We start from the raw sequence: 24,178 nt of genomic DNA, 5'->3' as shown, positions 1-24,178 counted from the left end.
ACAGGGAGAGAGGGTGTGCACTCCATACTGGCCAAAAAGAGACTCCACCTGCTTGGATTTCTCAATAGTTTGATTTGGAAGTTCTTAAACAGGGTCATGAGTTTCTGCATATCTTACACACTTAGATAACAAAAAAAGTACTGCCGATCAGAAGAATATTCTTTCTTTTTTCATTTAATGACTTCATTAATCATTCTACAACACATGTAGGATCTCCAACAAGACTCCAATAAATTCCAGGCCCAGAAAACTCCACTTTCTTCTGATGGAGGTCATTACGAATCCAACTCTTAGTTTTTTGTGACTTGTCATATGTGTTCACTAGTGATTCTCAAAAGCTGTCTGTAAAAATAAAGCTTCATCTACTTTCCCAATGCTCTAGTATTGAAGATGTATTGGTTAACATTTCCCTCCCCTCCCCCAGTTAGTGCACTGCAATGCCACGGATCTCCCCTCCACCTGAAATAAATTACCCGAAACAACTGTTGTCCTCTTCAATTTTCACCCCACCAAACAGTGCCACAGAACTCTTCCCCCAGCCAACAACATTGCCCCTTTTCCATCTGTATCTGCATTCCATTAAATTTCGGATTTCCGAGGGGCTGAGAACATAATCCCACATGTTAACAGTGGTTATGTCACCAACAAAAGCGTCAGAGAACATGCCCTCAATACCATCTTGATCTTTACCCAGCAATAGGGTTCCACCTGTTTTAATAACATACCCTTTCTTAATCTGCTTTACCATTCCCGACAGTCCGTTATTCCACATTTCGACAGCTCCTGATTGAGATTTCCAAGTCACACAGTAGTGTACCCACTCATTTGGCCTGAAGTGCAAAGGAATGTTCACAAAGTGGCCTCCAATCCATAGCCCCCAATCAAGACCCACAGAGATAACTAGCTCGTTGTCACTATCCTTTGTTGCATATGACATAAGAATTCTTGGCTGGAAATCTTTTGTTCTGATCCACATGCAAATGGTAAAGGAACTGAGGTTCATGCTGCGAAGAAGTTGGATCTCAACATAACTTGAAAGGCTTTCCTCGGAGAAATGGAAAGTCGGGTTGGAAGACAATGCGCTGCCTTTGAAATCAATTGAAAAACATTGTCAGTGGCCATTTTTATTCCCTTCAGCTTCTAAAGTATCCCCCAACTGCTGTTGTGTTAATTTTTGCTTCTCTTGATGAGGAATACCAATACTAGGGAATGGAACACTTTCAACTTCTTACACTCTGTGCCAACACCAAATCAATTAAACATAGTGTAGAATCCTCTAAACTTTGCCCCAAACAGTACCCACAACCTCAGAAAAATACTCCCAACTTTACCAATTTGACTTCTGGTTTCTCCCTTAGAATAAACCTAGCCATTTATAACCAATTAATGGTGAATTATGAGCAGTCTTTGTGCCATTTTTAGTTCCACCATCCAAGTAGTCAATTCCTCAAGGACAATTTTATTCATGTCTCTAGCAAGTCTGACCAACAGCTACTTCACTTACCTTTGAGGGTTGCACCTTTTGTCTTCATCTACCAACACTTTTGGCCTCACTATCTCCTCTATCTTCAAATGGAAATTCCACAATTCCATTGCATAAGATCCTTCCAAGCTCAGTTTCCTCTTTTATATCAAACATTTCTTTTCTTTTGACAATTCACACCTTTCTAGAAAGCCCAAGACCATCCAAAAATTGAGCACTGTTCCCATATCAAAAAGGCTCTTCTAATACCTCTGACACACTCCTGGACAGGATATAAGAAAAAGCTGATCAAACGATGTACAATCTCTCTCTCAACTCTCGCCTCTAACCTTTTCTTCTTCTCAGTCCTATTTTGATACTACAATGATTAGCGCTCCACTAATTATTCCTCTTTTGCTCCCCCTAAACTTCAAATACACGAGGTAGATTTTCACCTTCATCCCCTGGGCAGTAACCTGGTGGGACAGATTGTACACCCTTTATAGAACCAGCCTGATTTTCATTCCATTCATATCAAAGGAATGAAAATCAAGCGGCTGCTACAAAGGACATGCAATCCATCCTGTCAGAGTACTACCCAGGCAGTGAAGATGAAAATTTACCCCACCGACTTACATCCTCATCCTCCCCCTTGTTGAAATCAAGACTCATCGGGGGATAATTTTGACTTAGTGTAAGCTGGACGATATTGAATCAGCCGTCTGTTATACACATCTCTCCCCATTTTTAGTTCCATTGAAGTCAATAGAAATTAAAATCAGGCGAGGTGACTAACGGGCATCTGAGTCACTATCGCCTGTTTTACAATATCGCCCGAAGTCAAAATTACCACCACCTACTCAAACCCTTATTTTCCCAGAATCCCTTTACTTTCCTCAGTCTTTGCTTTACCCTTTCAATCATCAGGCATTTAGAAACCAACCTTGGCTAATCATTACTTCTTCATTCCTTTTCATCGATCCAACTCTTTTCAATTTTGACAGTGACCAGCACTATGAGCCTCGGTCCTTCACTTATATCTCAACTATAATTTGATTTTTAAGGGTTTGTGCGGTAATCTTTATTACAACTACTAAATTCTCTGCATTAAATTTAAACTCTAAAATGTGTTACACTAACATCTAGTGACAGATTATTGGTACTGCAATTCTTGAAACCCTATGCTTCTGTTAGCTCTGAAATCAAAACAGAGTGGCACAGCAAGTCAATCCACATTTGAAAGGGAAAGACGTTTTTGTCAAATATTAACCCATCTTAATCTTTTAGATGCTAACAGATCTGCGGTGTGACTCTAGAATATTTTGCTTTTATTTCCAATTTCCAGCATCTGCAGATCTTTTTATCTTGGCTTGTTTCTGGCCTGACTTTCTTTTTCTCTTTTGAGGAAGGAGAAGCTTAGTCCTGAAGGGAGCAGATGTTAGACAGCATGAATTATAATTGACATTGAACCGCAGTAATTGAAAATCTCTCCAGCCAGGCAGGTTATTTTTACCATCACATGATTGGGGAACACTTTATATTGAAAGTATTATCCTTCACTTTTAAGTTGCGCTGAGCTGGTGGTTTCCTGAGCTTATATTCAGCTCCTTGACTCTCTTCTCCAATTTCTGCCCGATAGATTTCTCCCCACACAGTCTACAGTGCTCAATGAAGATTCTAAAACGTGAACCCCGATATTAACTCGGGGTGGGAATCGGGCGGTTGGAGGCCAGGGCGGGCGGCAAACTGTCCTGATCTCGGCAGCATGAGGCCCGGGCGATTTTCACTCCTGGACCTTAACTGCAAACTTCAGTCCGGTCAGTTGCCTTCCCAAAACCGGTGGGAAGCAGCAGCTGTAAATCATAAGGACGTCCGGGAAACCCGTATTTCCCGGTTTCCCATCCGCGATTCGACCCCCCGCCTCCCTTCCCGGCTCCGAGTCAAAATCCTGCCCCAATTGTATCATGGAACTGGCAGAGGCCCATCATCGAGTGAATGCCCTCTCAGCAGGGATGCAGTGTATGGCTCAGGGAGACTGAGAGTAGAAAAATGGGACAAAAGGTAATCTGCAGTTAGACTAAATGTTAAATGAATGACCTTGTGAGCATGTTCTGCTAAAGCAACATGAAGAGGAAGGGTGATTGATGCTTGGCTGCCATCTTCAGGAGTAAATGAAGAATTTCTTCACAGTAACAACACCAGCTTCAAATTTTGGCCCTATCCTATCCAGTGCCATTGATGAGCTTACTCAACAACAACAACTTGCATTCATATAGAGTCTTTAACGTAACAAAACATCCCAAGGAGTGATTATCAAACAAAATTTGACAACGAGACACATAAGGAGATATTAGGACAGGTGACCAAATGCTTGGTCAAAGAGGTAGGTTTGAAGGAGCGTCTTAAAGGAGGAGAGAGAGATGGAGAGGCTTATGGAGGGAATTCCAGAGCTCAGGGCCTAGACAGCTGAAGGCACGGCCACCTATAGTGGGGGGAAGGAAATCGAGGATGCATAAGAGAATTGGAGGAACTCAGAGATCTCGGAGGGTTGTGGGGCTGGAGTGAGCGATAGGGAGGAGCGAGGCCACAGTGTGATTTGAACACGAGGATGTGAATTTTAATATCGAGGTATTGCTGGTCCGGGAGCCAATGTAGGTCAGCGAGCACGGCAGTGATGGGTGAATGGGACTTGGTGCAGCTTAGGATACGGGCAGCAGAGATTTGGATGATATCCAGCAGACATTGATGGGCGCTGTCAATGCTGATAAGTTTACTTGTTGGCAGAACTGCTTCCTGTTTTGACATATAAAAAAAGTTATTCCTCCACTTCTTTCAATTACCTAGAAAACTGGTTATAATGTTTGTTTTCAGCTAATGAAAACCCTTTTTAAAACTTACTCCTGCCTCCAAAAAGATAGAAATCCTGAGGAATTAAAAGTAAAAAATTTTAACTTTTTTTAAGGGGAAAAGATAGGATAATCGCCTTGATGCAACCAAGTAAAAGACTTCGTCTGAGAGCCATTACAGATGAGGCGGGTCCCAGGTTTAATCCCTGGTCAGTATTGAGTTAGCTGATAACCAGAGAAGCAGTAAGGGTGTTATCATTTGCCCCAGCAACCCCTGATTAGTGAGGGGTAAACCAGCCAGGGTCCCTCTCCTGAGCATTACACATGGCCCATGCATGAGTGTGGGTCTTACGAGGGAAGAGTAGCTGAGTTGGTTTCCCATTGGCTCTCTCGTGGCTTTTATCTTTGGAGTACCTTCTCCTAGTTGGGCTGCAACCAAGGCTCGAGCCCCATCTATCCTTTACAAAGGTAGGGGGAGCCCATACCCATCGGACGCGAGTACCCCACTGGACGTCAACCCAGTATTCAGAGCTGACGCTCCGTTCTCCGCTCACTGGGGGTGTCTGGAGTGGGACCTGAACTCAACCCTTCTGACTTATTAGTTGTGAAGTACTTCAGGAATCTTCTGAGGATGTGATATGGTATTGCGTAAATGCAAGTTTGCTTGTTATAAAAATAGAACTTGTGTTTATGTCGTGCCTTTCATGACCTCAGGATGTCCCAAAGGGCTTTACAACCAATGAAGTACTTTTGAAGTGTAGTCACTGTTGTAATGTAAGAAACGCATTATTCTTATTCTCCTTATTCCACCTTGAATGACATTGTGGTGAAAAGATGGATGAGATGCAAAGGATCTAACTCTCCAATAGATCGAATATACTATATTTATGATGACATCATTTGAAATGGAGTAAGGGTAGCCATTTATTTTAAGCAGGGCAACCTTGAAACATATCTTGCAGCATTTTCTATCTGTCTGGATGTTATACCGAACCTGACAGTATTATCAAATTACACGCTCTGTCTTACCTGTCTGTGTTGATTCCAAATTTGCTTCAAAATTGTTCAAAATTCTTTCAATTTTGTCCAGCTTTGCATGAATTGCTTTAAGATGGCAAGAACCTACTAAAAAATTCGATATGACAATGGGGTCGTTTAGTCCATTCTAGACGTACAGTTGTAAAATTATTTTTTTTTTAGTTAAAAATTGAACTTTGTACCTTTCTCCAGAACTGGTTGAAAAGAGGCTTCCACAACTCTGTCATTGACTGGCTGTGCACGTCGATAATCGTTCTTCAAAGTTTTGTTCTCCCAGTCTAGCACAGAATTTTCCAGTAACCGAATCTGCAGAAAGATATCAAGAAATACAAATGATTTTTCCAGGCTGTATTACTTATACTGAAAGGGTTATCTACGCTAGGTGTAAAATAGAGATATTAAGGGCCATTTTCTGACTTTGCATCGTCCAGTGAGGAACCTCACCTATTGGAAGCACATACCGGAAATCTGAGCACGAGGGATTTTGATAGAGTAGATACGGAGAAACTGTTCCCTTTGGCAGGAGGGTCTGTAACCAAAGGACACAGATTTAAGATTGTTGGCAAAAAAAAAACAGGGGGGAGATGAGGATAATTTTTTTTACTCAACGAGTTGTTATGACCTGGAAAGCGTTTCCTGAAAGGGTGGTGGAAGCAGATTTAATCGTAACTTTCAAATGGGAATGGGATAAATACTTAAAAAGGAAAAATTTGCAGGGCTACGGGGAAAGAGCAGAGGACGAGTGTTAATTGTATCATCTGATTTATATCAATTGTATTCAGGTGGTGGGTATCAATTGGGGACTCTCTTGTATCCTTTTCATATGAGAGCTGATCTAGAGTGTGGTGTGTGTGTTAGGGGGACCTCTGTGAATAAATGTAAGGAATCTTACAACACCAGGTTATAGTCCAACTGTTTTATTTGAAAATCACAAGCTTTCGGAGGCTTTCTCCTTCGTCAGGTGAAGGAGAAAGCCTCCGAAAGCTTGTGATTTTCAAATAAAACAGTTGGACTATAACCTGGTGTTGTAAGATTCCTTACATTTGTCAACCCCAGTCCATCACCGGCATCTCCACATCTGTGAATAAAGGCATGGAAGCAACTGAAGACCTGGCTCCAGTATTCTATCCTTCACCACTGGGCTATCCAATTTATAACAACTGGGATTCATTGGTAGCTCTTTCAGAGAGCAGGCACAGGCACGATGGGCTGAATGGCCTCCATCTGTGGTGTGAGATTCTATGATTCTATGTGGCACGTACTTTTTCAGCTATTGAATGTAAAGGTCGGAAAATCATGCTCAGCGCACTCTCGGATTTCCAAAATGTGCTCCCAGCGACCGAGGTTCTCTGCAAAGAGTGCAAAGTCAAAACATTACTCCCCATATGTATTGCCTTTCCTTCAATGGATTAAAATCCAGGAACTCACAAACCTAACGGCACTGTGGGAACACCTTCACCACATGGACTGCAGCAGTTTAAGAAGGCCCACCACCACCTTCTCAAGGGCAACTAAGAATGGGCAATAAATGCCGGTCTTGCTAGCGACGCCTGTATCCCGAGAATGAATAAAATAAAATACAGCAGAACCCAAAATATAGATTTGGCTTACAGGATTACTGAAAAAAAAATTAGGAACAGATTCGATCAAGCACATAACCAGTTAAAATCACTAGCCTCCCATTTGCAGTGTTACTGGCACCAGCACTGTTGAAATTGACTTTTATTGCCAATAGAGCTGTATTAGGGCAATTGGGAGGACAGCAGAATAGCTTGTTCAGGGGTGGGAGGGCAATGTAGTACAGTCCCCACCACTTACACCGTCCATGCTTAATACGGGCAGCTGCCTATATCGGGCAAATAATTTTTTTTATTATTCATTCATGGGATGTGGGCGTCGCTGGAAGGACCAGCAGTTATTACCCATCCCTAATTGCCCTTGAGAAGGTGGTGGTGAGCCGCCTTCTTGAACTGCTGCAGTCCGTGTGGTGAAGGTTCTCCCACAGTGCTGTTAGGTAGGGAGTGCCAGGATTTTGACCCAGCAACGATGAAGGAATGGCGATACATTTCCAAGTCAGGATGGTGTTGTTCCCATGTGCCTGCTGCCCTTGTCCTTCTAGGTGGTAGAGGTTGCGGGTTTGGGAGGTGCTGTCGAAGAAGCCTTGGCGAGTTGCTGCAGTGCATCCTGTGGATGGTACACACTGCAGCCACTGTACGCCGGTGGTGAAGGGAGTGAATGTTTAAGGTGGTGGATGGGGTGCCAATCAAGCGGGCTGCTTTGTCTTGGATGGCGTCGAGCTTCTTGAGTGTTGTTGGAGCTGCACTCATCCAGGCAAGTGGAGAGTATTTCATCACACTCCTGACTTGTGCCTTGTAGATGGTGGAAAGGCTTTGGGGAGTCAGGAGGTGAGTCACTCGCCGCAGAATACCCAGCCTCTGACCTGCTCTTGTAGCCACAGTATTTATGTGGCTGGTCCAGTTAAGTTGCTGGTCAATGGTGACCCCCAGGATGTTGATGGTGGGGTATTCGGCGATGGTAATACTGTTGAATGGTCAAGGGGAGGTGGTTAGACTCTCTCTTGTTGGAGATGGTCATTGCCTGGCACTTGTCTGGCGCGAATGTTACTTGCCACTTATCAGCCCAAGCCTGGATGTTGTCCAGGTCTTGCTGCATGTGGGCACAGACTGCTTCATTCATAGTGCTAACCATTTGTCAATTACAAAGGCATCGCTTGAAACATATCAAGCGCAGTGGCTATTTTGTGCGGTGCAGTACTTACCGATTTAAAAACTCAGCTGATTTCAGGCACAGTCAGGTCTTCAAGCAGCTTCAATCAGCTGTTTGCACTGTTAACAATTATGGGAATTATTTCATTGCTACATTCTATTCTGGTTTAACTGTCCACCGTGTATAGCAGGCAAATGACGTTAGCACGAGCATGTCCACCATATGCAGTGGGGACTGTACTACTAATTTGTTCTTGGTGGCGTTGCAACAGTGAACACTAATAGCTCAGCAGCACCACCAGCAGGGATATAGTGGTACTGCAAATATTTGTAGTGATTTAAAAACTGTTTTGCCATAATCAAAATTGACATTCTATGTTATCCTCATTCTGCTCAAAGATAATTGTGTTTCAATTTCTCAAAATTATGTTTGAGCCAATTTTCTCCCCACCTCTGTTGAAAGCAGTTTTCTGGCTGGGGCACAGGCAATAGTCGGCCTTGATAACCTCGCTCAAGTGATCATACATGAGCAGAGACAAGTCATTCCCACATGGGGAGCATCAGAGCCATCCCTGATCCTCTCCGCACCTGAGATCCAAACCCCCACACATTCAAGCAGGCCTCACCGAATAGAAATCAAGAGTAAGAAATTACTGCATCTGACCCCATCAATGCAATCAATGGAAGCAGAAGTTTTTTTTGCACCAAAGTTTGTATCCTGAAGTCAATAAATGGTACACACTTATATTTTCGATGTCAGTGGTGTGGAGCAGGGTAAGTGAAAACATAAGGCCCACGCTGGACACAATCATGCAGAGTTTTACTGGAACCTCCTATTTTTGTCCATTTTACTTTTAGTCCTGTGCCCTCACTGGAAGAAAAGAAGAGTTTCCATTGAAGTGAGGGACATTTTTTTTGATTTTAGGTGGAACTTGTTTTGCACATTAACACGTTATTAGTTTCTTGGAGGTTACATAATTCATAGCGTGATGGCACAACATGTTGGACAGCCAAGATCTTCCCTCCAGAGAACAGGCAATCACGGGTCTGCATCCACAGTCCAACGCAGTGAGTTCCCAACCTCTGTCAGGCTTTCTGACAGAGATGTGTCCCCATAGGGAGAGTCGGTAGGTCACTCATCCACTCCATTTGGAGAACTACATTGACAGAGTACATCCCCTGCCTGCCCTATCAGTTGCAGAATTCTACACAGCTGTGTGTCTGAGCGGAGTCTACAAAAGAAGGGGAAAAGAAAGAAAGTATCTGTTCAAATCTCTCCCCTTCTCATTTACTCCCCCACAATGTTTTCACCTCCTGTACTAAAGGTGCTGACTTGTATTAGATAGCAACAATGCACAGTAGCTCACCCATTCTTCATGTACGTGCCTGGATAATAAACATCAGCAGGCTGTTTGTATATGGAGCATATCACAGTCGAGCTCAATCCTGTCCTTACCTGATCTCCAAACACCTATACTTCCAGCAAGGCTCACTGAATGGCGATCAGGAGTGGGAACCCAGCTGATTTTTCGTTGCACTCTCTGGTGCCCCTACTGCTGCCCTCAGCTGAGATCAGCGACTCAGGTCAAACCTGGAACCCTCCTGATTTGCATAGCTCAGTACCACACTACGTAGAACAATGATACATTGGGAGAGCAACAAGTACCTGTCTTCAACTAAAATCTGCTTTTCTAAAAAAAAGCTACATATTGTGAGGATTCATTGTGTGCGGCTATTTTGGGTTGATTACCACATGGTCAGTGGTGAACTGTTCGTTCGTCTGTCAGCTTTGAGCCCATTAAAGATCAATGATGCTTTTATTTTCGCATATATGGTATCATAGAAGGTACAGCACAGGAGGAGGCCATTCGGCCCATCGTGCCTGTGCCGGCTCTTTGAAAGAGCTATCCAATTAGTCCCACTCCCCTGCCCTTTCCCTAAAGCCCTGTAAATGTTTTCCCTTCAAGTGTTTATCCAATTCATGTAGTTTACAACAGTAAACAGCTGCTAGGATTGTCTTGGGAAGGAGATCCAAGTTGTTAAAAAAAACTGTTTTCCAGGATATCAATAAATTTTTGCCTCAGTTGAGTTCTGAACTGCTTAAACCACTCGATGACTATTGACCAATCTAAAAGGAATCTTTATGTATGAATGATTTTTTACCTTATTGAGTACGAGAACTACATTGACAGAGTACATCCCCTGCCTGCCCTATCAGTTGCAGAATTCTACATAGCTGTGTGTCTGAGCAGGGTCTACAAAAGAAGGGGAAAATTTACCTGATTGGACGAGAGCATGATTGGTGTGTCAAAGATTGTCCACGTTATAGTCTCAAAACAAGGTGGAGTTGTCAGAGATCCCCTGTACCTATAGAAGTTAGAGAGATTATCGGGCAGCATGGTGCTGATGTCAATTGGTTGTATTTCAATAAATTGTCCTGAAATGGAAAAGAGAAAGATACAGCATCTCGGGATTTTACAGACATACAGAATGTAAACTTTGTACAAAATGAAATATAACTTTACAAGAGTTCATGCCTTGTTAATAATTACATTATCAGGTGAGCAGCTGCTGCATCCAGTGGTAATAAAACATTCCACCCCAAACCATTTAGGTGCAGATTCACAGCCCCAGATGTGAATCCCTAGAATTGAAGGCTAGGTCACCTCGGTTGCTTTCATGCTCATCCTAGGAGATGGTTCAGAGCAAGTTTTAGCAGATGGACAATACTAAAAGGGGGACTATTTAAATCATAATAAAAATTGTTACTTGTACTTTTTTCCATTTTTATTGAGATACCTAGTTGACAGTCAAGGGCCCTGTGATGAAATATAATATGTGTTCCCTTACTTCAGTAAATGGCTATATTTCATATTAATATGTAATTCAGAGATATGTGTCCCCTTAACAATCGGTATCTGACAATGTATCATTTAGGCCAGGCATGTCCAAAATGGGCCACATGCAACCCTAAAGTCCTGGCAATTTGGCCCATTGAGCCCAGGCAACCCAGTCCTTTCTGGGCTTATACCCCTGATTTGCTGGTTTGCCCCATTTGAATGTTGTAGGCCTGGAGATTTGGAAAGGGCTTTCTGAACACCATTGCCTCATTGGTGGATAAATCATAAATCAGAACACCAAAATATGTTAGAATAATGTTAAAAAATATGCAAATTAATGGGAGCATGGATTTAAACTTTGAACCTGTCCCTGCGGGCTCCGCATCACACAAAAAAACAAAAAGCTTGGAACCACTGAAGTGGACAAGCAATTAGCTACAGAATTCAGCAAGATGGAGTTTATAAGCAGAAGTTACCCCCCTGATGCTGTCTTATATAAAGTTGTCTAAAACTTTAATAAAGTTATTCCTTTTTATTTAATTTTGAATTGTAATGAATCCTAAAATAAGTTTTTAAATAAGAATGTTAGGGGGTTATTCTTGGCTCAGTGGTAGCACTCTCGCCTCTGAGTCAGAGGGTGCAAGTCCCACTCCACAGACTTGAGCACAAAATCCAGGCTGACACTTCAGTGCAGGACTGAGGGAGAGTTGCATTATTGGAGGGGCCGTCTCTCAGATGAGATATTAAACCGAGACCCCATCTGTCCTCTCAGGTGGATGTAAAAGTTCCCATGACACTATTTGAAGAAGAGTAGGGGAGTTTACCCAGTGCCTGGCTAACATTTATCCCTAAACCAGTGTCTCTAAAAAACAGATTATCTGATCAATTATCTCATTGCTGTGTGTCCTATTCAAATTGGCTGCTGCGTTTCCCTACATTAAAACACTTCAAAAGTACTTCATTGGTTGTGAAATGCTTTGGGATGTCCTGACCGCGATATAAATGGGAGTTCTTTCTTAAAAAAGAACTTTACACGCCAGAGCACTGACTGCCACAAAGGTTAAAAAGAGTAGAAGAGAAAACCATATACCTGCATGTCTGATTTTGCTTAGGCTGGATATAAAGTCACTGTAGTACGTGTTTTCAAAATGTCCATCCTGCAAAAGAACCATCAAAAAAAAAATCAGTCAGAAAATCACAACATCAGGTCTCCACAATAAGCTGCAGATTAATTCATTGCTGCGTTTCAATGACAAAAACTTGCATTTCTACAGCACTCATTACGTGCTGACATCTCAAAGCGTTTTACAGCAAATGGACACTGAGCGGGGAGGAGGTGGGTGGGCGGAGGAAGAGGAAGAAGGTCAGGGAGGGGGAAAAAGCACAGAAGAGAAAAAGAGTTAGAAGGGTCTTAAGGGGGTCTTTGGAAGTATCCTCGATATTGTATCATTACTTTTATCTTATTCATACCTCTTTGATTATAGATTCATTTGAACTGTTACTTCATTAATTATGCGATCTGTTTGCTTTTTCTTGGAGATTTATTCCAGGATATGTGATTCCAGAATGTATGGACATTGGAATCTTGATTATCTGCCCTCCCTTTATCCGAACTCTCGGTTATCCACTAAATTTTAAGCGAAATCAAAGCAGCTAGAATTATTCCAGGAGCCAAGGTTTCGGGCCAAGTTACCAGTTGGAGAAATAGATTTTTTTTCTAAAAGTGAAGTGTTAGAAATAAAAGAACAACAACTTGCATTTATATAGCACCTTTAACGTAATAAAACGTCCCAAGGCACTTCACAGGAACATTATCAGACAAATTTGGACACCAAGCCACATAAAGGGATATCGGACAGGTGACCAAAAGCTTGGTCGAAGAGGTAGGTTTTAACGAGTGTCTTAAAGGAGGAGAGTGAAGTAGAGAGGCAGAGAGGTTTAGGGAGGGAATTCCAGAGCTTAGGGCCTAGACAGCTTAAGGCACGGCCAATGATGGAAATCAAGGATGCACAAGTGACCTGAATTGGAGGAACACAGAGATCTCGGAGAGTTGTAGGGCTGGAGGAGGTTACTGAGATGGGGGGGATGAGGCCGTAGAGCGATTCGAACACAAGGGTGAGAATTTTAAAATCGAGGCATTTACAATTTCTATTGAAAGAAGATTTGGGCGCTCTTGATTATCTGCCAGTTTCTATTATCCATCGGCGGGGGGGGATGTGGAGAGGTACCCTTTTGGATAACGGACGTTCCAGTGTAATTGATACAGACAGATTGCAAGTCTCTTTAAATGAGAAATAGTGAAAACATATGTCTCATTGATAACTCGAGCTGTGGCAGTGGATCAATAACAGTTTCCTTTCCCATCTTTTTTGGTAACAATGAGCTTTTATTGCTCTGTGACAGATCTGTCCATGTTGCAATGACAAAAAGCTCACCAAGCCAACCATGTACTGCTTTATTCTCTCAGATGCCGTTATAAGTTAAAAACCGAATCCTAATTGACAGCTGAATCAGATTAGGGGGGCACTTAGTTAACGAGCTGATCTCACTAATTCAGAATATAAACACAACTCAGTAGGGACCAGTTCTGTCCAAATTTACTTCAATATGATCCACACCAGTCCCATATTGACTCTTGATCGAAATACAACGTAGGAGTCACTGACCAATTCAATGTACCCTCTTTATTGTACGTATACAGCCTCCCACACTTAACAATGCGAAATGCAGAATGAAGGCATGCATCATTGTGAAATTCAGTTTGTGATTAACAGGTGAGCTCATATTCCAAACCAAACTCATTCCAGTTTGGCTGTGTGTCTGAATGTTTCTTCACACACTTTGTAATGCATTTATCCTCCTCCTTCACCGCCCCCCCCCCCCCCGCCCCCCTCACTTCTTTGGTTCTCCCTCTTCATGGGCCGTTCCCTAAATAGGGAGCAAGTAACCCGCTCTCCATCTGCCATTGCTGGCCCACCCTCGATTTTCATTTCCCACTATGGGACCCCCCACATAGCACTGGTACTGATAATGGAAACTCACTCCAGTTCTGACCAAGGATACCACCTGAAACATTAACCTGTCTTTCCCTGTTCAGAGGCTGACGGTTCTGGTATGTACTGCCAGAATATTCTGTTTTTATTACTAGTGAGATATTGGTACGTGCCTAAGTCCAATTGCTCTGTGTCAGTAGAATGAGTTTGATTTGGAATTGGAACTGACACGTTATATTTTGTGCAGACCTGATCATCCCACACCTAATTGTGATTAGCAGTGATGCATATGTTATTTCTGCATCCTACACCATGATGCGTTTTAGGCTAAGTTTGCAATGTAGAAGATGTGTTATATGTGACACCAACCCCCTTGTGTAATTAATTGCAGCTCTTTGCCACTTGAAGAACATGTCTCTGTGATATTAAGTTTATGACTCTTACAATTGAATGCATATAACTTTCTGGCACTTATATTTTGATGATTTTTTCAGGCTATTTCCCTTTTATGAGCAGCCATGTGATTTGCCTCTGGTTCTGTTCTTGAATATGCTGCTCAACTTGGTTTGACTCAGTTCTCCTCCTTCCACATGGAGCATGTCTTTCCTCTGCTTAGCATGTCCATTGAGAGAAGTGACTCACTGTAAAGGGAATTTGGAGGAACCTGCACCCTTCCACCCTTTGACAAATGAACTGCACCATCAGGGAGTGATCCCACATGCCTCCCTCAACCAATACCACCCAAATACAGCTTGACTAGCCATTCATCACAGCTGTTTTAGAGATGTCGCTGGTGCAGAATAGTTGTTGTGTTTGCCCACATAGCAACGGCCTCTGCCCTTTAATGTAATTCATTGTGTGAAGTACTTCAAGACATTTCAACATGATAAGGTGCTATATAATTCCAAGTGTTATAATCAGATTATATCTTCCTGCAAACCTTCCTTCCTTTTAGCCAGCGGAGAACAACCTGGACCATGGGTTTCCCCTGGTCATTGCCATTGAGTGATTGGCTTGCAGCAATAAAAGATGATTGTCGCCATTCACTCCTGTTCATTCCCATTTACCAAATTGGAGCATCTCATCACATGATGGCATTCCTTCTGTCGAGATATCCTGGAGACTTACACTTGTGACCATCTGGTTAGGAGGCTAATGTTGTACTGCCAGTCCTATAACATCATAGCCTACCTTTCATTATCTTACCAGTGTAGGTTTTGTTTTACTGCAAAGTACTTCATAGGAGCCTTGAGCCATACCTCATAGAAAAATGCAAGCACAGCCAGTCCATCTGTTTTATCAGAAGCTTCAGAAAAACTGCTATACTTGTCAGAATTATAATGAACAATGTGCAGCTGAAAAACAAAATGTGAAATAAGTGTTTCAGTGCATTGTACAAACTCCCTTGTGGCTTATTGTGTAAATGCACTACATTATGTCCGGTACTGAGCTATATAGACCTGGAACTTCAATCCAGGCTTATGGTGACTTAAGTGATGTGGGACAGTGGAGGCACTGCAATTGGCTTTGGTGCTTTGGTGACCCTGGGCTGGAAAGTAATGTGAACGCTGGAAGAGGACAGGTTTGGGCTCAGCTGTGCTACGGTTAAGGAAACTCCCCACACTCACACATGAAGAATAGTCAATGGGACGAGATCTGGGGGGGGGGGGGGGGGCATGGTGGTGGTGGGTGGTGAGCGGTGGAGGGTTGGTGGTGGGTGGTGAGCGGTGGAGGGTTGGTGGTGGGTGGTGAGCGGTGGAGGGTTGGCGGTGGGTGGTGAGCGGTGGAGGGTTGGCGGGGGGTGGTGAGCGGTGGAGGGTTGGTGCGGGGTGGTGAGCGGTGGAGGGTTGGCGGGGGGTGGTGAGCGGTGGAGGGTTGGTGCGGGGTGGTGAGCGGTGGAGGGTTGGCGGTGGGTGGTGAGCGGTGGAGGGTTGGTGGGGGGTGGTGAGCGGTGGAGGGTTGGCGGTGGGTGGTGAGCGGTGGAGGGTTGGCGGTGGGTGGTGAGCGGTGGAGGGTTGGTGCGGGGTGGTGAGCGGTGGAGGGTTGGCGGGGGGTGGTGAGCGGTGGAGGGTTGGCGGTGGGTGGTGAGCGGTGGAGGGTTGGCGGGGGGTGGTGAGCGGTGGAGGGTTGGCGGTGGGTGGTGAGCGGTGGAGGGTTGGCGGTGGGTGGTGAGCGGTGGAGGGTTGGCGGTGGGTGGTGAGCGGTGGAGGGTTGGCGGGGGGTGGTGAGCGGTGGAGGGTTGGCGGTGGGTGGTGAGCGGTGGAGGGTTGGCGGTGGGTGGTGAGCGGTGGAGGGTTGGCGGTGGGTGGTGAGCGGTGGAGGGTTCGTGCGGGGTGGTGAGCGGTGGAGGGTTGGTGGGGGGTGGTGAGCGGTGGAGGGTTGGTGCGGGGTGGTGAGCGGTGGAGGGTTGGCGGTGGGTGGTGAGCGGTGGAGGGTTGGTGGTGGGTGGTGAGCGGTGGAGGGTTGGCGGGGGGTGGTGAGGGTTGGCGGGGGGTGCGGGCACCATCTGTGGAACTGTACTTTGGCATAACTCACTGTCTTCAGGAAATAAGTGGAGAGAATTGGAGTGAATAAAAAAGATGTTGACACAGTAATGGCTGAAATTTTGGACAGTGGAATTTTGTGTCTGAGGAGAGAACATGACATCAGCTGCAGCAACTACCCAATTGAGTTCACAGATCACCAATCTGAAATAGTGTGTAAATTAAATGGAAAATTCCACTGATCAGGGGACTGAGGCAACAAATGACTCCTCATTAAATAATGATGCCACAGGCCAAGATTATAAATTAGAGCAAGGTAATCATTTATTGGCAAGGCACTGCTACTAAGTCCAAGATTATGTCTATTCTATTACATTGATGAGACTGGTGATGTTATTTCATTCTCCAATAATCACTTTCAGTGATGCTAAAAGAGAAGATGTTCCACTTCTGGAGGAGACCAGAACAAGGGGCCACAAATATAAGATAGTCACTAATAAGTTCAATAGGGAATTCAGGAGAAACTTTTTTACCCAGAGAGTGGTTAGAAATTAGAACTCATTACCACAAGGAGTAGTTGAGGTGAATAGCATAGATGCATTTAAGTGGAAGCTCGATAAACACGTGACAGAGAAAGGAATAGAAGGATATGTTGATGGGGTTAGATGAAGAAGAGTGGGAGGAGGCTCATGTGGAGCATAAACACTGACATGGACGTGTTGGGCCAAATGGCCTGTTTCTGTGCTGTACATTCTATGTAAAACAATATCCAGGACCTCTCCCAATGGCTCAGTGGGTAAGTCAGTAAGCTCATCTGATACTGAGCCATTTAGATCAGCAAGATTCCCAGGTTCAGTCCCTGCTCTGGACTGAGTTAGCTGAGCTCAGCTGGGGTGCCAGTGGGTGCTCCAATTGGCCCTAGTATTCCCAGGCTAAAGAGGTGAAGTATTAATCAGGTTCCTTTATCCTCCTGATTGCTGTCCAGTGACCTGGATAGTGTGTTTGTGTGGCTATTGGGTGAAGGCAGACATTGCATCCACATTCACTGTCTAGGCTCACAAATTGTGGCCAATTCTGGGCACCACACTTTAGGAAGGATGTCAAGGCCTAAGAGAGGGTGCAGAGGAGATTTACTAGAAGAAAGTAAAATGAAAGACTCAGTTATGTGGAGAGACTAGAGCAGAGAAGGTTAAGGGGAGATTTGATAGAGGTGTTCAAAATCATGAATGGTTTTGACAGAGTAAATAAGGAGAAACTGTTTCCAGTGGCAGAAGGGTTGGTAACCAGAGTACACAGATTTAAGGTAATTGGCAAAAGAACCAGAGGTGACATGAGGAGAATTTTTTTTAATGCAATGAGTTATAACCTGGAATGCACTGCCTGAAAGGGTGGTGGAGGCAGATTCTATAGTAACTTTCAAAAGGGAATCCAATAAATACTTGAAGGGGAAAATTTTGCAGGGCTCTGGGGAAAGAGCAGGGGATGGGACTTATTGGATAACTCTTTCAAAGACCCAGCACAGGTGCAATGGGCCGAATGGCCTTCTTCTGTGCCGATATAAAAAAAACACATTTAAAAAATGAGGAAAGGTCATTGGTGCAAGGTACTGGTGGGCTGCTAGAGCCTATGGGACCTTACCCCAGTACTGCTTCAGAAGAGGAAGGGCAAAGGGAAAACACTGAAGGAAAAACATTAATGACACATTATCACAGCTGCAGTATATTACAACAACAACTTGTATTTATATAGTGCCTTTAACATAGTAAAACATCCCAAGGCATTTCATAGGAGCGTTATCAGACAAAAATTTACACCAAACCAAAGAAGGAGACATTACGACGGGTGATCAAAAGCTTGGTCAGAGGTAGGTTTTAATGGAGTGTCTTTAAAGGAGGGAAGAGAGGTAGAGAGGCGTCGCGGTTTAGTGGGGGAATTTAAGAGCTTAGGGGCCTAGACGGCTGAAGGCACAGCCGCCAATGGTGGGACGAAAGAAGTGGGGGATGCACAAGAGGCCAGAATTGGAGGAACCCAGAGTTCTCGGAGGGTTGTAGGGCTGGAGGAAGTTACAGAGATGGGGAAGGCTGAGGCCATGGAGGGATTTGAACATGAGGATGAGAATTTTAAAATTGAGGCGTTGCTGGACCGGGAGCCAATGTAGGTCAGCGAGCACAGGTGAAAGGGATTTAGTGCGAGTTAGGATATGGGCAGCAGATATGGTATCGTAATAATCTTATGTCTGCACGCACTTCTTGACTACAAAACCTTACTTCCTGTTGTAATGTTTTTGTCACAATTTTGTGTCAACTTGTCCCATTATAAATTCCTATGTCCACATTTATAATGGAAACTGCCTTTGTAAACTTGTCACTCTGTAATTATACACTCCTGCCAATGGCAATGCTGCAGTGCCTCAGTTCTGTGTCTCCCAGCTGCTCAGCCTATAACTGCAGACAAACTCCTCTGTTCCAACCAACTATACTTCTACTTCCCAAATTGTGATCAATTTTGATATTTAACTGTAAATAATATCATCAAATCAAAATATTATATAAAAATAAGGGCAGAATGTATGATTTTAAAATTAATTACAACTGTGCACCCTGGACAATTATCCCCTGCCCTCTAACCCCTTTCACACCCTTGTTGACTACCTGTACACAAAACCATATGAGATTGACTAGAACTTACTACATTCTAAAATTAAAGATAATAAAATAAATGTTAAGCTTCCTCAAAGTCTGTTGTTGATTAATAATGAATGGTGTTTAAATGAAAACAAATTGGTGACAATTAAGATCATAACCTTATATGACAATATAAAACAAAACTGAGCACAATGATTGGTAACGTATGTATAAAAGCAAGGAGTAACTTCAATTTGATAGGACCACATGATGCAATAATCTGCTAATCAAATGTCAAGGCTGAGGACTTTAATCAAAGTACATGAGTCATTTATTTCAAAGGCACTTCCCTTATATTGAAGTTACAGTGCTCGCATTATGCTCCCCTGATAGCCTAGTGGGCAAAGTGTAGCACTGAGTCATGTAGACCAAGAGGTCCCAGGTGTGTGGTGAGTAATCTCATCTGAGTCAGGATGGCAGTTGGGGTGCAACAATTGGCCTCTGTGCCCCCTGGGCTAGGGAGAGGAAACTTCAGCCAGGGTTCCCACTCTTGATCACAATCCAGTGACTCCTACGGAAAGACCAAAGGTGTGGACACTATCATGCCAACAATTTTGCTAAAATTGTCAGCAGGAGGAACTTCACCCTCAAAGTCCATAAACCCAACTTCAGAAGAGTTCCCACTATGGGACCAATGTGACATTTCTCCAGGTCTCACAATGGCCACCTTGTGGCTTCTCTGAGTGAGGTCACTAACCAAGTGCCAATTTGTGGATAGTTCTAGGCTCTAAACACACACCCACAAAGAACAAGGTAGGAACTGGTCAAACTCTCACTTATTCTTTCTCAATGAGAGAGAAAGAATTTCATCTCAAATTATAGTGCCAGTGATGAAAGGACAACATGGTATCTCACTGAACCACCTGGACCACTTCGTAATTTTTGCTAAAATTATAGACAGGAGGATTTTCACCTCTTTTGTTGGGACAGACAATACAGGTTGCATTTGATAAATTTAAAATCAATCAAAAAATGCATTATTCATCACCGTTTAAATATGAGCTGCTTTGTGTTTTAAAATTATATAATAATCAGATTATACTGTCAATGCCACTGAGTGATTGGCTAACTGGAAGAGTACTTGCAAAATTGCAAGGTGGCTGTTCCAATTGTCATTTGATCCCATCGATTCCCATTCGCTGCATATTCCAGATGTAAATCAGAGGCATTTACTATACCTCTGCCACATATCGTATCCCATCGATTGTATGTTCTGAGCCACTGCTCTCCAGGTCAAGGCCACCCCAGTGAAAATGCATCTGAACTGCTGTGTAAGAATTCAACAGGCCTTTGCTGATAAACATGAAGGGTGGCAAGTTTATCGCAACTGTGAAAGCAAAATGCACAAGGTTAATGGTTAAAAATGTGCATCTCACTTACATGTATGCATCACAAAGCAATATACAATTTCAAAATTCAGAACCATCTATACATAATCCCATATAATATTTTTAGCTATCTATAGCAAACACACATCACTATAAAATGTTCTGAATTCAGTCACTGACAGCCAATCCTTATCTGCATGAATTTGCTGAGTGAATCTTATATGCCTCATTATGACTGTGTCACTGTCAGAAGTACTTTTGCAAACAATGTGGATTCAGCAACAACAACTTGCATTTATATGGTGCCTTTAAAGTAGAAAATGTCCCAAGGTGCTACGCAGAGGAGATACAGGTGCCAAGCAGCAGTGGAAGAGTTAGGGAAGAAGATCAAGAGCAGGTTGGAAAGGCAGGAGGAGAGAGAAGTTCAAGGGGCAGGGGTTCAGGAAGGGAGTTCCACAAAGTAGGAGCAAGAGGGCCAAAGGTTCTGCCACCAATCGTGGAGCAGAGTGGGGTAGGTAGCGCAAGGGGGCGTCCCAGAGAGAGTCATCACAATCAAAGCTGATCCTGTCCTCACCGAATGTCCACATATGCATTTCCCAGTTGGGGTTACTGGAGATCCATCAGGAGCACAAACCCTAGTTGATTTTTTTCCCCCTCCCAAGCATAGGGGCACGAAGCTAATTGCAGCATTCCCATCAAAACCTCAACTGCAATCAGCTAACTCAACACGGACCTCGGATTGAAACTCCCTCGTATCAGTTTTTAAAAATTGATTCTTGGGATGTGGGCATTTCTGGCAAGGCCAGCGTTTATTGCCCATCTTTCGTTACCCTTGAGAAGTTAGTGGTGGGCCTTTTTCTTGCAGTGCATGAGGTGAAGGTGCTACCACAATGCTGTTAGGTAGGGAGTTCCAGGATTTTGACCGAGTGACGATGAAGGACCAGTGATATATGCCTAAGTCTGTATGATATGTGACTTGGAGGGGAACTTGGAGGTGCTGCCTAAGTAGCCTTGCGAATTGCTGCAGTGCATCCTGTAGATAGTACACACGGTAGGCACGGTACGCTGGTGGTGGAGGGAGTGGATATTTAGGCTTGTGGATGAGGTGTCAGACAAGTAGAATGTTTTTGTCCTGGATAGTGTTGAGTTTCTTGAGTGTTGTTGTAGCTGCATGAATCCAGGCAAGTGGAAAGTATTCCATCACACTCCTGATTTGTGTCTTGTAGGCTTCGTGGAGTCAGGAAGTGAGCCACTTGCTGCAGAATACCCAGCCTCTTCCCTGCTCTAGTAGCCATGGCATTATGTGGCTGGTGCAGTTGATTTTCTGGTCAATGGTGACCCCCCCCCACAGAGGTTGATGATGGGGACACAGCGATGATAATGCCATTTAATGTCAAGAGGAGGTGGTTAGACTTTCCCTTGTCGACTCAGCACAACAATAATTGATGCATTTACAGGAGCTAAATGCACGTATATGTCTTCTTTAAATGATGTTTCACTATCAATGACAGTAACCTGTGGCCTTGCTTTCCAGACAGCTGACTATGTCCTCAATAAATATTCACACTACCATAGATTCCCAAAAATGTATTAACAGAATTATTGGGAAAATGGTGCTTCTCCCCGGCCCTACCTGAACCTTTCTATCTATCAGCCAGTAATCCATCATCATTGACACCATGGGGTAAATTTGCGAGATCCTCTGCTGCCTACAGAGCTTTGCAAAACTTACCCTCATCTGATTTTATCACTGAGTCTGGATTTCAAACCCTTTGTTTGAAAAAAAGTTACTTAACTGTAATACTGCTATTATTTAAGATAGTACTATTCTTCCCAAGTATTAGTCCTGAATCCTTTTCTTACTTGGAACAACCACACTGGACTGTTCACACAATAATGATAGAAATAGCAGTGGTAATGGATCAATAAAAACCTAATTTCATCACTGTGCAGACTCAAAGTCTATATCACAGGGTAACATTATCTGTCTACAATTTTTAAAAAAAGCTTCCACGCATTGTGCTAATTTAAGCAATCTCAGTTAAGGCAGTTGTTGGGCATTATAGTGCCCCTGGCAGTTGTTGGGCATTATAGTGCCCCTGGACTAGGAAGTGAAGAATTAGCCTGGGTTCGTGCTCCTGATCCCTATCAAGTGACCTTCCCACCAACTCCCCCCCCACTCCCAGCCAATTCTGGAAAATGTAAGGGTGCATGTAGAATGAGAACAGAGCTTAGCTGTCATGTTCTCCATGGTTGAATAGCCTGCCAATGCTCATTGCCCAGGTTCATACGTAAAGAATGAACCACTTGGGTGAGGTCCCAAAGGGCTGCCCCATCTGTGGAACTGTACATCAGCAAGAGTCAGCGCCTTCAGAATAGAAAGGAACAATATTGAGGAAAAGTTATATCAGGGACTCAATTATACAGATACTATTATACTAAGAAATTTAACCAAAGTGTCATTTTATTGTTAAAACATAGAACAAAACAGTACTAGACCTGAATGTCCATTATTAATCATTAGGAACGTTCCCTTGTGTGGTCCGTCGTATCCACTTAACTCTAAGTGGGGTAGGGTAGAATTGTACTTCACTTTTTTCCTCTGAATATCAATGGGAGATTGGTGCTTGCCAGAGCAGGCTGGATATTTCAAACTCCAGTGAACTTCATTCAAGTCCCCTTCTAATAAACAGTAAGAGGAAATGACACAGAAATCAGCAAAACCACTCACTATCAAATTCTTAATTTGCACTCCACATTTTTCACTCACATAAGCATCTTGCAGGCTTATATTTAAGTATTAAATTAATATTCCATATAATGCATGCATTCTATTTGAAAAATAGAAGGAAAAGTTTTGTTGAGCTAAATTTTGTGTGCAATTAAATCACAAATAAGATTAACTTTTCTTTTACCTTGATAGGTCCAGTGTTCTTTGTTAGCAATGCCTGACTGCGCACAAAGCAGAATAAAAACTCCCAAAGCAAACTTTTTCAAATCCAAATGCCCCATGCTAATGGAGCAGAAATGATATCGCATGCCAGTCTATTGAAATCCTACACACAGACTGTGGCAGTAGGGAGGTTACCAGTCCTAGAAACAGCTGAATACAATACTGATGCTCCAATTAAAGTACCAGTATGTGCTGTCTGGGTGTGGTAAATCATTTGTTCAAATTACAAATTTTGGATTTGTCTGCTTGCAAGAAATGGGCATGAAGCAATCATGAATGTTTCTTTTTTTAGCTGTGCTTCAAAGCATAGTCACCACCGCATCAGGAAAGAAAAGGAAAAATGTTAGGAATAAAACAATTACAGATAAGATTGCCTGTTTTTACTCCCATTAATCTGGATTTCGAGTCGGCTGCTCAGGAAGTTTCTGAATTGCAAAAAGACCATCGAGAGTCTGTTTCAATTTCTCACTTTGCAACATTACTTCATCGTCTGGGAGATAATGGAGCTCCAACTGACATTCTTTGATGGCCTAGCCTGTGATGGACTGATCCAGATTTGAAACTCTTCAGCTTTGCCACATTTTAAATTACCCACAATGGGCTGTTTGAAAAGAGAGGCTATAATCAGGGGATTCTGCCAAAGACGGTTTTGGAGTTGGGAAAAGGAGGCAACACCAATTACAGAACTTCAAGTAGAGGAAAAGTGTGCTCCTAGTATGCAAACAAATTATATATAAACCCAGAAATTGATGTACAGCAGGTCAGTGAGCATCTGGAAAGAGAAAAGTTTGGTTAACATTTTCAGTTTAGATCTTTCATCGGCAA

General features: G+C 43.3%; 1 protein-coding gene across 1 annotated transcript; it reads right to left on the bottom strand.

Moving 5' to 3' along the window:
- Positions 1 to 212: 212 nt before the first annotated feature.
- On the bottom strand, positions 213 to 23,417 carry ca6 (carbonic anhydrase VI). The gene is made up of 9 exons (XM_067970047.1): positions 23,316 to 23,417; positions 22,900 to 23,082; positions 20,251 to 20,399; positions 15,165 to 15,260; positions 12,003 to 12,069; positions 10,352 to 10,509; positions 5,529 to 5,652; positions 5,338 to 5,433; positions 213 to 1,086 (listed from the first exon to the last, which is right to left on the bottom strand). Exons 1-9 carry the CDS (start codon positions 23,410 to 23,412, stop codon positions 470 to 472), a joined length of 1,587 nt encoding a protein of 528 aa, XP_067826148.1. The 5' UTR covers positions 23,413 to 23,417; the 3' UTR covers positions 213 to 469.
- Between the last annotated feature and the right edge of the window lie 761 nt (positions 23,418 to 24,178).

The sequence above is a fragment of the Heptranchias perlo genome, chromosome 32 (assembly GCF_035084215.1).
Source record: "Heptranchias perlo isolate sHepPer1 chromosome 32, sHepPer1.hap1, whole genome shotgun sequence".
Classification (NCBI taxonomy): domain Eukaryota; kingdom Metazoa; phylum Chordata; class Chondrichthyes; order Hexanchiformes; family Hexanchidae; genus Heptranchias; species Heptranchias perlo.
The sequence above is the reverse complement of the archived record's forward strand: the minus strand, read 5'-3'. Positions and strand labels throughout refer to the sequence as shown.

Excerpts from the sequence above, each read along its gene's own strand:
- ca6 (XM_067970047.1), bottom strand. The coding sequence starts at position 23,412 with ATGGGGCATTTGGATTTGAAAAAGTTTGCTTTGGGAGTTTTTATTCTG. Across the intron at positions 5,653-10,351 it reads TCATGCTCTCGTCCAATCAG|ATTCGGTTACTGGAAAATTC; the intron begins GTAAATTTTCCC and ends ATCTTTCTGCAG. Across the intron at positions 5,434-5,528 it reads TCAACCAGTTCTGGAGAAAG|TAGGTTCTTGCCATCTTAAA; the intron begins GTACAAAGTTCA and ends CGAATTTTTTAG.